General features: G+C 40.0%; 1 protein-coding gene and 1 long non-coding RNA gene across 2 annotated transcripts; one reads left to right on the top strand and one right to left on the bottom strand.

Annotated features, from left to right (window-relative positions):
* The first annotated feature begins 2,293 nt into the window (after window positions 1-2,293).
* On the top strand, window positions 2,294-6,039 carry LOC136793958 (uncharacterized). Its single transcript, XR_010840063.1, has 3 exons — window positions 2,294-2,380; window positions 4,405-4,508; window positions 5,168-6,039. It is a non-coding gene; the product is annotated as an uncharacterized lncRNA (long non-coding RNA).
* Window positions 6,040-6,636: 597 nt separating this feature from the next.
* Window positions 6,637-13,283, bottom strand: COX20 (cytochrome c oxidase assembly factor COX20). Its single transcript, XM_059068244.2, is given in 6 exon segments — window positions 6,637-6,908; window positions 7,364-7,427; window positions 7,538-7,652; window positions 13,039-13,086; window positions 13,088-13,154; window positions 13,156-13,283. Coding segments are annotated over 6 exon segments (546 nt in total). The 5' UTR covers window positions 13,266-13,283; the 3' UTR covers window positions 6,637-6,766.
* Window positions 13,284-14,312: the final 1,029 nt, after the last annotated feature.

The raw sequence follows: 14,312 nt of genomic DNA, 5'->3' as shown, positions 1-14,312 counted from the left end.
AAGGCAATGGCATAGACATCTTCCACATGTAAAGATCTGTAAGGGTATTTCTGATGTGCTTTAAAAGCCTAAACCAGAATAAGCTTACTAAGGAAGGCATAAACTTGTATCTTCAGTCCAAGTTGTAGTTTCTGGTATTAGACATAAAACACATCTTAAAGTCATTCGTTTCCATAATTTCCTTCTTACACATTGAAATGGTTTGAATCTAAACTTGGTCATTGTTCATATTTCTGGGGCTCTGGACTTTATAAAAATGGGTTTAGGTTTTAACATTTTAGTAATTAGTTAATGAAAGTAAGGGTGTAAGTTAATGGCAATGGCCTGGCAATAAATTGCAATGCTTAGTTTATGTATTGTAACTCTTGCTTATGCATGAGTTTTAAGGGACTGTTAAATTAGTGCTTTGAGTTAGAAGCTTACCAACTGCCTCATCTCTAAACAGCAATTTGGATTTATTAGGTTAAACCACAGTTTCTTCAAATCATTAATTGCCTTAACTAAAAAATAGGTAAAACTGCAATATCCTTGTGATGTGGAGAGCCTTTATCTTGGGTAATTTTCAGATGTGACTTTTTTGGCCCTGTCATTTCACAATTTCTATGCTAAAACATGTAGGTAATAGATCTAGCCAGTTCAGTGCTTGAGTTTTATTTAGGCTGCTCTAATCCCCAGTTCTTAACTTAGCACTACAGGTACATGTTTATAAGACATATAGTAAAAATACATTGTCCACCTAACTCCTGTTGAAGTGACATTTGTTTTATTAATTCTTACTAATCTTGATGTTTAAAAAGTAAATCCTTAAGAATTCGGAAATGACCTACAGTACTGATGATGTATGTGTCCCCGAGTGTGTTGAGGTAGGAAAAAAATCAAAAACCAGCATCCCCAAGTATCTTAACATTAAATTATAAACTTGTGAATTGAACAGGAAATAACCTATCTTAACATATAGTTTTTATATATTTTGCTGATTACGTATGCCATTTTATTTGGTGGTCACATTTAGTAAATTTCAACCGTGCAGATAGCTGGATCTCAGAAAATAAGAGCTTTAGGTAGGAGGGAAATGGCTAACAAAGATACTTAAGTAGACATATATACTTTCACATCTTAATCGATTGATTAAAGATACAGGGTGATAGGATATGTTGTTAGTTTGCCCAAGGAATTAGTCCATGAGGAATGGTAGACTGGAAATAGGTGGGAATATTACTCATAATGTTAACCGGAATTACTCCAAAAAATTTAACACCTGTAAATTGTGCAATTAGGTTGGGAATGTGCTGTCCACCTGGGAAGCTGAATAAGTACAACTTTTTGGCATTATGTAGACGGTGCTTTCACTTGTGATTGTAGATCCAATAATAGGGGAGTAAATGTTGCAGATAACTGATAGGCCAGGACATCTGTAATCCATTTGGTTAGGTGAGTTAACACAGGACAAGAACTTAATCGTGTGTTTAATGTGTTAACATTTGTAATTATCACCTAGGAGTATTATAATTTTTTTCTCCTTTTCATGCCAGGACTCAACATATACTTGCATCTTGACAAGGAACAGGGGTTTTGCTTTTAAACAAAACTGGATCTGTGGGTATGAGAAACTATTATAGTTGAAAGTGATGTGGGAATACCAGTCCAGGCAAATGGAGAAATGTCTTATGGAAAGGTTCAGTTAATTTGTTCAAATATTTCAGTTACAATCAACAGTGCTACACCAATGGCACAGCAGTTATTCCTGAGCATGCCCAGCTTGGGTATCTGCACAACTGGACAACGATGTTATGAAGGGACTATAGGCCTGGAAAGCTAGCATAGTGTTTCAAACCTGTAAACACTGAACTGTTGTGGCGTGTTCTTTTCTGCCAATCCTCTAATCCATTCTGTGATCTTACAGGAAGTAAAATCAGTTTTGCCTAGTAAGATATTTTATACTTGCCAAGCACTTGAGAAGCACTGCCACAAGTTAGTATCAGCCAAAATTTTTTTTTTTTTTTAATAAGCAAAAGCAGTCAAGAACTTTGAGATGGCCACTGTAGACATTTAACTTGCGTGGCTTTCATGAGAAAGAAAAAAGATAAAGTGAGATAAATACCTCAGACAATTGAAGCTTACTTGAATGACAGGATAACTTTTTACAGCAGTTGTTAAGGTATCCTTTCAGTTGTCTGTAGTTAAGGGAGATGGGAGGTCACGGTCAAGAACAACAAAAGGTTCCAACTTACCTTTTTTTTTTTTTTTTTTTTGAAAAAAATAAAGCAAAAAATAATGTGCTGATTTAAATTTCATCTCCTTTTCCTTAGTCTGTCCATGTGAATGTGCTGTGTGGAAGAGTAAAAGGGTCCAAGTAAATGTGTTCCAGTGATTCCAATAGGTATTCCAAATTAATTGCTGCTTGTACATTTAACACGTGTTATACTGGGCTTCCAGGATCACCTTAGTTAGAACTCTTATTTTAAAAAGGCAGGGGAAAGGGAGAAATTAGTAACTAGGTGTATAGATTTGTCTGTAACAGGAAAGAAAGGTTCTCTAGTATCTCCTTTGCATACCTGAAATATGAGGTATCTGATGGTACGTTAGCAATTGGTGGTCCTCTTGCATAGGTTAAACGGCAGTACATGCAAATAGAGCCAAGTCCCTTGAAGGTTAAATCCTTATTCTAATGGTTCAAATTCCTTCCGTTTAATGTTATGTAAGACATTATTTCAATACCCTCCCTGCTTGTAGAGTTGAAATACTTCCTTATACAATATTCTAATACAAAGATATCTGGGATACCTATGTCCTTGGGTTCCCAAAATCTTTCTGCATCTGTATTAAATGCACAAATACTTTTTGTTAGCTTATAAATTTACATCAAAGTACAAAAAAATCAGGAAGTGAAATTTAAGACAAGGACTTTGATTATGCTAGTCCAGAGCATGTACTTTCTTGTTGCCCTGAAATTAAAGACTTAATAAGAAGCTTAGAAGAAATTAGTTTTCCCCACTACATACTTAAGAATAATGTATTTTGGTGAAGTGAGAGGACTTGGGTGCTGTACTGACTGAAAATACAACTACCAGGGTTTCTTCAGTGAAATACAGTTCTACTCTGTCAAATAAAAGCAATCTCTAAAGACTTTTGAAGAGCAGACAACTTAGAGTAAAAGGTAAAAAACCCAAAGCCATTTCTGTTCATTTGAGAAAAAACATAAACTAGAAAGATGTTTTTAAAGCAAACTTAGAATTTAGGTAGTAGAACACGTTTCATTTCACGTGACTAGTCCTTGTGGTCTAAGGGGGAAGACATATTTATGAAAACTTAACCCTTTAAGAAACCAGTATATGCAAATTTGAATCCCCTAAAGGTAGGCCATATAATAGGTGTTTTACAACTTACAGAATTTAGTAGAAGTTATTCATAGAAAAGGGTAGAAAAGATAGATGGCTGTTAAGTCCATGTGAACATTTAGTGAACAATAGAAACTTAATTTAGAATTTAGTACGTATAGTCACTGGTAGTTTTCTCAAGATAAAAATACTTGGAAAAAGTCATCTTTAATCTCTAGAAAATAGAGTGGTTGAAAAGACTCAAATGTTTGCAACACTGATCAGTAGTGCTCACATTACGGACTTTAAAATGTAATACTTTACTAAAAAACTAAGCTTTTTTGTCCCTAAAGTTTGTCTTAAAAGGAAATTTAAATATGGAACTTAATGCACAAAATAACCTGTGTAAGATACCAGTATTTGGGTGGTAGAGGATATTGTTATATATTATTACTCACCTGATTTGATGACCAATGGACCGTATTTTAAGATGCTTCCCAAAGATATTTTATTCTAGAGTACTATTAAAAACCACAGTTAAAGCAATCAGTAATTTTTCTACTTTCCTCATTAAGGTATTCTGCTTTCCCAAAGTAGTTTACGTTAACATCACTTGTAAAGGGGTGTCTTAATCCCCATCCACCACAGATTTTTACCTAGGAATAGAAGGATTCAAACCCTATTTGATCCCTAGCTTTTTGCTGAAAAGTGCATAAACAGGAATCCTGAATTTATTATATAGACCTCCTCGCATTATAAAATCGAAGCAAAGGGAAACCAGCGATGGAGTAGAGGTACGTAGACTGAAGAGATGCTTGCAAATTAAATAATGGTATTAGGGATAGTCAAATTTCTTGTTGGCAAACTTGGTCAATAGAAATCACAAGTCCAGAGAAAAGCTAGTTAATTTTGAATTCCCTGAGGTTCTTTTACTGAGATGTAAAGCAAGTAGTCAAGGAAAAACAAAGAGGGAGGGGTGAGGGAAGGGGGGGAACTGCATAAAGCACTCAGAGGTAGTTAATTAAAGTAGGTATGATAAGCTGCAAAGTTTTAAACCTACTAATTGCCACAATTCTATTTTAATCAGCTATTTAGCTGGTACCTACCGCTATATCACCTAGTGTGAAATTTCGGATTTAATGGAATAATGAAGGAAGCAGTGCAGCTGGAGGCTTCAAGTGGGCTTGGAAGGTAGGTTTCTCTTTCAGCTTTAATTTGGAAAGTGTAAGCTTTTGGATGAGAGGGACTAGTGAACACTTAGTAATTTTAAACTAACGTGTTGACTGCTTTATATCAGACACTTGATTGGGAATGTAAAGATAAAAATTGACAGGGTTCTTGTAGCACAAGTCAGTGACCAGTGGAAGTGCCAACTACTGTTAGTGGAACATGAAATAAAGTAGTGTGAGAGCCTAAAAGGTGATGATCCTAATTCTAGAAATTAGTGAGCAAGAGAGTAGATTATAGAGAGGAGGTAGGAGAAGGGCATTCTAAGTGAAATGAAAAAATGTGAGCAGAGGGATGAATTCAGTTCGTGGTGGCCAGAGGTACACTGGCGATGGGACTGGCTAAACTTTGCAGTTTGAACTTGAAGTTGGATGGCAGAGTGGAAGAAGATTGAACTGGAGGGACCAGAAATGGAAGTGTCAGGATCAACTTGGAGGCCTTGGAGGTCTGGTAGCAATGTTTTAAGGGCCTAGAGCATGTTGAATGGTCCAATAATTCATTAATGCATTTTGTATCATTTTAATAGGTAAAGAAGAAAAAGTGCTAATGATTTAAGTTTATGAAATGATATTTGAAAAGTAATCCAAATAAGTAATTATATTTAAACTTCTGTTTTTATCCAGGTCTCCAATCTATGCAGTCATTCTGCTGTGAAAATGAACTAACCTTGTTATTATTGAAGGCCTTGGAAATTTTTACCAGCTGAGAGATTTTTCTCTTACTCAGGGTAAGATGTAATAATAGTGTGCTAGACCTGGAAGGGACTTCACTGACTTAATCCATTTGCCTGGTTTCATATGTTACATGTTATCAAACTGAAGCTGAGAACATAAGTGGCCTGCACAGCTTGTTAAATATCAAATTTGATTAGTACTCATCAATTCCTCCACCCCACCCCAACTCATGCCTTTTAAAACATGAGTGACTGTCATGTGGAGTTTTTAACATAATTGTTTAAGATCAATTTGAATAATATAGACTGCACTCAGCTTCGATTTGTGTCAGTAACGGCAGGCAGATGATCTTGCAAAAACTTCCTTCTCTTTTCTAATAACCTTCCCTTGTTAATGTCCAAGTCTTTCCTTTGGTGGCTGCCAGATGATTAGGATCAATAAAAATCTCTTAGAACATATATGCTTGACAGTGTCACTCATGATAGGGCATTTGGTAAACCATATAGCTTGTGTACCGTAACCCTCATAATGACAGCCATAAGAAGGTGAGCATGGGAGGGAAAATGCTACCTGCAGGCCCCTACCTATCCTGAAAACGGATTTAGAACAAAATAAAGTTTCAAAACATCTCTTCCTTGATCTGTTTAGCTCACCCAGTGATAATCAGTAGGACCAGTAATAATGCCATAATCCTATCCACTGGTGTCTTCTTTCATAGTTATCATTCCTTAACCAGAAAGGTCTCTAAGCCTGTGTTTTAAGTAATGTTGATATTTACTAAACCAAAAATGATGAATGAATGAATAAATGCTGTGGACTTAGTTGGGTATTGGGTGCTTTTTTAAATGGCAGCCAATTGAATTATAAATGTCTTTACATTAATGGAACAATATATGTGTAATTCTGCAGTATTTTCCTTTGCACCAAACAAGTTTCTAAAAATATTTTTATGTGTGCCATGTACATATTTAAGTTCTACTTAAAAACAAAAACCCTGCATACATCCAAAAAATATTTAGAGCACCTAAAAACCACCTTTCCCTTCTGAGAGAAGACTCACCTGTTGAAGTGGAAGAATAGGATCAAGCAGTGGGTACATTTTTAAAATAACAATTGCAAAGTGACGACCCATTAGTTTTAAGTCTGATATAACATCACTGGCTTTAGAAATCAGAAAGTACCCCTCATTTTTAACAGGGTACAGTAATACAGTTGTGATTTTTGTTTTCAAGGCAAGTTTTAACATCGAACTGAGATTTTATTTCTTGAAACGTCAGGTGTACTCACTACTTACTATAAGGAAACACTTTTCTAAGCATGTTAAACACGAGGTTTATTTTAAGTATGAGTCCACTATGTGCTATACTGACAGTAGATACAGGGCCAGAATGTTTGTAAATATTCATACACATGTAAAAAAGACTACAACTTACATACTTTATTTACTTGGTTGAAAGCCTTATGGTATATAAAATGCTTTCTATAGTTGATCTCGGCTTTGTTCACACCGAAGTGAGTTGTATCTGGGTTTTCTGTGCTCAAGACTGCTCAGTTGCTGCTGCTGCTGCTGTTGGTTTGTTTTCTTTCAGGATCAAGGTGGGTACTTTCATATAAAATCTTGTTTTTAATTCCTTCTCTGGCAAGTCTTTCCTGGATTCTTAGCTTTGCGTAATTATACCTACAATGGAACCTAGTAAGGAGAACATAAATAAATTATTGATATACCTGTAAAACTAATTTGAAATTGGTAATCAGAATTTTTTAATGCTTACAGATGACTGTCAGTGGTTGTGAACACATTCTTAAGGTAGCATTTTCAGATGTTATGCCATAGGTAGGGATTGAAATGAGCATTAGGATAAGATAAAAGGTTGAGGCCTCCTCCCTAAATGAAGTATAAACCCTAACATGGCATTAATGCAGTGCCTAATGTCATGCATCTGTTCATTTGACAAATGACACAAAATGTGTGTGTATATATACATATTTAAAAGATTAAAGGCAGTCCGGCAATATCATTTTGTAAGATAAATTTCAGTGAGGGTGGGGAATCTCAGTGGGAGATTGCCCGGAGTAGAGCATGTGCTTTGGAGCTAGATAAACCTATTGTAATCGTGGATCTTCTTGAATACTTAGCACACATACCAGCATCCTAAAGTCACCAAGATAAATCCTCCTATTCCAACATCACATGATCTTCTAATTCTACCTGTCAAAAGGAAGCATAAACACTAATACACTGCATGTTACAATACTTCATCTAGGAAAAAAACTTCAGAGAAACATGTTTTTTATGCATAGAGAGAAACAGATACTCACTAGTTAACAAAAAGTGTCCAAGGCCAGCCACAACAGATCCCAATGAGCCATACAATATCGAATCCCGTGCACAGGGGACGTTTTCAACGTCTAAAATTCCTAGGAGCTTAAAGGGCTACGAAAAATAAAAAAACTTAGATTGGACAAGAGAATATTTTAGGGTGGTTTGGTAAAGATTAAAACCATCTTTAATCATTCTGCTTTGGTATATAATATGAACCTAAAATGGAAACCCTGAGAATTTGACCAGAAAGTCCTAAGCAGGTAGGGTAAATTAAACCTAAATAGATTATGGTACCATGGTTATGCTGTAATTTGTTAATCAACTGGTTTGGAGATAAGGTAAGGGCATACATTATTTTATGAGCTCTTTAAACATCTGTATGAAATCATTTGGGGATTTGGCTATCATTGAAATTTAAAAGCAGCATAATTTCCTTCTAATAACCTGAGATGCATAGATGGGAAAAGTGAAATTGTCCTAACCATGTTGCTTATAATATTAGTATACTACTGTTTTAAATTCCTTTAAGGAGGACTGCAGATTTTCTGTGTTAACTAGTAACAGCACATCAGTTGTGTCTGTAAGAATAAATGCTTTGTGTTGAGACAAATCCCGTCTGTTTCTTGTCTGATATGAAGTTGCCGTTGATTGTATTTCTTTGTTGATAGTACATGGTAACCACAACCTAGGTGTGATGAAAAAAGCTGGAAATCTAGAGGGTTGGATTTTATTTTCAGGTCTGCCACTAACTTCTGTAACCTGTAGGACATTTTTTTAATCTGGCCTCCAATCTAATGAAAGGGGTTCCGCTAGGTGATAATTTAAGTTCAAGTGCTAAAATGAATGGTTTTAAAATTCTTTCTATAGTCTTCATTGGATTAATGGATTTATTCTCCCTCATTAAAAAATACTGCTGGGCTTGCCTGGTGGCGCAGTGGTTGAGTCCGCCTAACGATGCAGGGGACACGGGTTCGTGCCCCGGTCCCGGAAGATCCCACATGCCACGGAGCGGCTAGCCCGTGAGCCATGGCCGCTGAGCCTGCGCGTCTGGAGCCTGTGCTCCGCAACGGGAGAGGCCACAATAGTGAGAGGCCCAAGTACCGGAAAAAAAAAAAAAATACTGCCACTTTAAGCATAACATTTTCAACTTGAATGTCTTGTCACTCTCACTCTGTACTTAGGGGTTTGGGGAGGGCAGGACAGAATTATTTTTATAAGTCACGGTTATGTTTTGCTACAGCATTCTCCTATTCATAAAAAAAACCCAAGGTACTGTTTTCAGTTAATGCAGCTTTTAAAAAGGAAGCCACTTGTCCATTCTTTGGGATGAGATATACGTAGATGGTAATATACTGTAAGGGAAAAAGTGGAAGAAATGGGATAAGGACAGTAAAGGGCAAGTCAGATTAAAGGTTGAAACATGAAGGTATTTGCTTTGGCTCAGGCTTCTGCAAGAAAGACGATGTGATTTGGTTCCTAATAAAGCAAAAGTTATATACTCTTGGATCATTATGTTCCTTTTTTTTTTTTTTTTTTTGCCTCTGCCTGTTTCCTCCCCCCCCCCAACATGTTTGCTTCATGAACACAGCAGGTGCTCATTGAAGTTGCAGACTTGAATGTTAAAAGGCTCTTTAGTACAAACCTTCCATGTACAAAGAGGTTGGGATTTAATTCTGCTTCTAGGCTTTTCATTTAATTTAGCAAAAGATGATTGTTTCTCAACCTCAGGTCAAGAGCCAGGTGGAATTTACGGCCCCGGGCGGAGGGGAAGGAGGGTGTGATCTGTTCTGCAGCTAGGCCGTTGCCCCGGGGGAAGGATGCTAAATAGACTGAGATGGGGTGGTGGTGCTTAATGTCAGATCTTAGAAGCGAGTGAGACCAGCAGCTTCTACGGGGTAGAATGTTAAGATGGCTTTCACATTTAAGCAGAGAGAAAGAAAGGAACCATCAAGTGTTGGCCGCAGCATGCCAAACACTGCACATCTCTGCCAAAGACAGCACTTCTTTCAAGGCTTCTGGGCTTTTTCATTTGGATTCTGTTCCATAATGGAGCCCTAGTGTGACCCCAGGATACACCAGAATCTGCAAACTTTGCGGGGCGGGGGCGGGGGCGGGGGCGGGCATTTGGATAAAATTATCAGCCCCAGTTCTTGGCCAAGTGTGTAAAATAAACTTGCTGAACATCTGAAATGGTGCTGTTTGTTTAAATCAGCTAGGTAGGTAACTTTCTGAGCTTTTTAGAGATTTTCAAATCCCACCCTCAGATTCTGATGCAATAGGCCCCAGGCATTTATGTTTAGGAAACCGCCCACCCCCCAGACTGGGAGAAACACTGCTTTAGAGATTTTAGAAAAGTAAAATTTTGGGGCTTCCCTGGTGGCGCAGTGGTTGAGAATCCGCCTGCCAATGCAGGAGACACGGGTTCGTGCCCTGGTCCGGGAAGATCCCACATGCCGCGGAGCAACTAAGCCCGTGAGCCATGGCCGCTAGGCCTGCGCGTCCAGAAAGTAAAATTTTGAAATTGCAGATTATGGAATAATCCGCTTATTTTTGAAAGATAAACATATCCTTTTTAAGTGGTACCTTCTAAAACCAACAATGTGGGCTAGAGGCCAAGGATGCTACTGCTAAACGTCCTACAATGCATGTATCACCTACAAAACTGCCTTTGGTCAATGGCAGCGCCAAGGTTGAGAAGCCAATGCTTGTCTAATTAATCTCATAATTTAATAGAGTTGCCAAGGAGCTATTAGTGCCCGGCCCTTTATATCCCTTGTTTTTAATTCTCACCACCTCTTTGTGACATTTTATCTGAAACAGGCTCAGGGTTTAAGTAGAAGGCTAATAAGCGCTGGCAGAGTGAAAGTGGAAGTCAGTCTGACCCTGAAAGCCTGTCATTCCACCTGCAGCATTTAACCGTTTGGTTTTTTAGTAAACACGAAGGTTCACATATAGAGAGTAGTAGAACTGAGTACATAACTGTAGCTCTGCCTGCAATTTGTATCAAAACTGGGTAAGGAAGTACAAAGACTTTTGCTCCTTTACTAGTAGGGAATTTTCAGCCTCCTGGTAAAGCTGGAGTTTAGACTGCTGGTGACTTAAAAGCAAGTATGGAATACTGTAATGAAGTCTTGAGCTTTTATCTTTGAGAGTACACTGAACTTTAATTCTCAGAAATGGAAATAAAGAGTCTAAGCCTGAAGTCACTTTGAAGTAGTTTTGTTTGTAATATTCAAGGCATTTCACATTCCTCTTATTCCCTAGTCATGTGCAAACTTAAGGCTCACCTGCTATTAACAAAGCCTTTAAACGTAAACTAAAGTCAGAGACTTTTTTTGGTAAGCTAATATTTTTAAGCTTAGATTTAGAAAGGCAGCCATACCAACACACCTTGATGGAATTAAGGGAAGCTCAAAAAGAAATTTATAAGCCAGAGTGCCAATTTAATAATTTATAGGAAACAGATCAGATCAAATTAGAGCTACTTCACTTCCCACTGTCAAATGTATCTGCATCAGTGGTCATATTCTGCCTTTCCTTTTGTTTCAAAGGAAGAACAGGCCCTACTCCTATTTAAAACTAGTCCTCACTTTGCAGTTGATTACTTTCTCCACTCTCAAAAGACTCTGCTTCTGTAGTTACCCCATCTTTCATTTGCATTACATTTTTTTCCTCCTTCTAATAATCTCCAGTCTAGAAACATACAAAACAAATCCCCCTCTCGACACCCTTCCCCCCCAAGCCCCACCATCCCATTTTTCTGTTCCCTGTCACTACAAAACTGAAGTTACCTGTGTGTGCCTCTTCACTTACAAACCTACGCTCCCTTTAACTTGCTTCAACCAGACATTTACCAACTGCACTGGACGGAAACAGCACCACTGAGGTTTTCTAAAAGACATTCGTTTTGCAAAATCCATCATACTTTACATCTCAGCACATGTGGCACAGATACTCATTTGTTTTTGAAACACTTTCTTTGGCTTCAAATACAGTATTAATCAAAAATTTTTTTCATGTATTTTCTTGATTCTCAATGGGTTAAACCACCCTCATGACCATAAAATGACAGCAGTTATCTCCTATCAAAAGTGAACCAAATACAAAAAGGATGAAAGCCCCATTCAAGATCAGAGTGTTCTCACAAAACAATCTAGAATTTTGTGTTGGAAGTCATGGTGCCCCTTGAAATATGCAGTTGCAAACAAGGGTACATTTTCTTAAAGCATATTCCAAATAGTATGTGAGACATTAAAAACAGAAAAAGCATCAACAGTGTATAAATTGACAAAAAATTTTTTGAAAACAAATATGGAAACAATTTACCCAAAATTTATTCATAACCATTTGATGATCTAGGCCAAATTTAGATGGAAAATTCCCCAGAGAAGCAAGAACACTGAATAAGTGATGAAATTTTTCAAGCTGAGCAGAGAATATCCTAAAACTATAGGTGCAGTGTGGCACACAGTGTAGGTCTTCAATATTTGTGAGTCTAATTGATCCAACGTTAATCTCTCTATGGCTTACTATTTAAAATTATTTCTTCTTCCATTACCTTTTTAAAATTTATTTACTCTGCACTGAGGATACAAAAATTGGGTTCCCTGCTCTTAAGACACAAATTAACTTCCAGTATAACGCTGTAATGATCCAGCAATGTACAAGGTGTACGGGAGATAGAAGCACCTCAAGTCTCTTTTGAGGAGTCGGGAAGCCCTTCAGGGGAGACCGGAGATAACCCTGTTTAGCTTTAATACACCCAGAGAGGAAAGCATGAGAAAAGTCACACGGGTTAGTTAGGTGATGAGCTAAGGCCGAGAAATTCGATTTATCCTGAAAGCAATGGGCAGCTACGACTGGTTTTAAGCAGAGAGGTGGAATTATGCATTTTACAGGGTAGCCCACAAGGACGACTGTGGAAGGTGAAGGGAGGAAGGCAGAGCAGGAAGACATGAATGCCAGCCAGTGAAGCTATTGGTTACATATGATACTGCATACTCCACGTGGTCGAGTGAAAACAAGGTTAACGGGAAAAAAATCTCAATCTTTTTTCATCACCCTCCTGCTCTGGATATAAATTCACTCGAATATAACCAAGTTCTCATTCCTCAGCGTTTACCGATTCCTCTGTTAAGTGTTGTGAAGTATACAGCCTTAAAGACAAGGTACCTGTCCTCAGCTTTTAAATCCCTCTCTTTGCCAGTAAATTACAATACGAGGCCCCTGTCAACAAAACTTTTTTTCCAAAGGGATCAGTCTTGTGACCTGCAGTAAGCTATCGTACCGGTCCCCTCATCCTCCTAGTTTGGGTCACTTAAATCATGGCAATTAAAATAAAAATGTCGGGGGATGGGAGGAGGGGAGCTGTTCGATTGCAGAGAAGCTAATGACATGTGCTCCCGGCCCGGGTCTCCCAGCTCTAGAGGCCGCGTCCCTAGGCGCCGCCCGTCAGTACTCCGCGCAACCCGCTGCACCCCGCCGCAGCCCGGATTACCTTCCCCTTCCCGGGCTCCCCGGCCTCCGGCGCAGCCGCCATGGGGACAAGTCGGCGCCTCCACCCCGCCCCGTCGCCTCCGCTGGGCGCCGTGAGCGGACGCCCCGCCCCGCCCTGGCCACCTCGGCCCGCGCCTGCGTTCGCGCTGTCCGCCATTTTAGGGAACGTTTCCCAGTCTCCGCGGCGGTGGCACCGGCCGAGCTGGTTGCCTTTGGTGTGGCCGCCATTTCCTTTGTTCAGTTGAACGGATCCAGCCCGAGGGCCTGGACCAGGGGAGGAGGAGGAGGACTCGTGAAGCAACCGCGCACCCGGACTCTTGGCACTTCGAGGATGCACCTTTTCCCGCCCCCGCCCCTACCCCTGCCCCTGCCCCTGCCCCTGCCCCTACTCTTGCCCCAACCGCCATTTCTAACTGTCGTCCGCGCGCGTGCGCTCGCTCCCGTGCGTAGGCGCTGGGCGCGCGCGGCGGGGCGGCCGGGGCCGCGCGGAGGGGGCGTGCGCGCCGCCGCCGCTTTGTCCTGGGAACGGGAGCCCCCCCCCCCCGCCTCAAGCCCACGGCCCGGAAGTCGGCCCGTACTGGCTTGCGGCCCGCGTCCCCTTCGTGTCCTTTGTCTTCCCGCCCCGGGAAGAGTCCTTGGCGACCCCGGCAGCTCCACCCAGCGCCAGCCACCGTTTCGCCCCGAGCGAAAGTGTGGTGCAGCGATCACACCACTTACTCCCTGCTTTGGTTTCATCAGGGAGGGGCTTTAAAATAGCGCCACTCGGTTTGCCTGAAGGAGACTGGGGACAAAATGGAGGGAGGACCTTGTCAGTGAAGACGCGTCAGGACGTTTGTGCCCGCCGTGCAGGCAGGGAAGGCAGGCGGGGTGAAGTAGAAAAAGGCCTGCGACACGCGTTTGTGAATGTTAGGTAGTGTTCCACGTATACTCCGCCCTACGATTGCGACTTAGCGTGAAATCTGCGTATTGGAGACAGCAGTCGTCTGGTGTGAGATAGCGCTTGACCGCTTTCTCAGCCCTTTAAGTCAATACAGTTCCTTTTCCCGTATTATTTTTCTATGCACCGTAAGGAAAATGTCCCTATCAAAGCCATAATTATGCCTCCTTTGTTTATGTACCTTTATATTTCAAAGTATATTCCTGGGAAAATGTTTACACTTTAGAGTGTGTCATTGTGCAGAGTCATGCTGCTGTGCACACAGTAAGGGCTGGATAAGGTTCGCGGTGATTGTTTGCTATCAGCTGTCAGTGAGGTGTTTTCTTATTCCTTATGCT

The sequence above is a fragment of the Kogia breviceps genome, chromosome 1 (genome assembly GCF_026419965.1).
Source record: "Kogia breviceps isolate mKogBre1 chromosome 1, mKogBre1 haplotype 1, whole genome shotgun sequence".
NCBI lineage: Eukaryota > Metazoa > Chordata > Mammalia > Artiodactyla > Physeteridae > Kogia > Kogia breviceps.
Note: the sequence above shows the minus strand (reverse complement) of the source record. Positions and strands in the feature narration are given on the sequence as shown.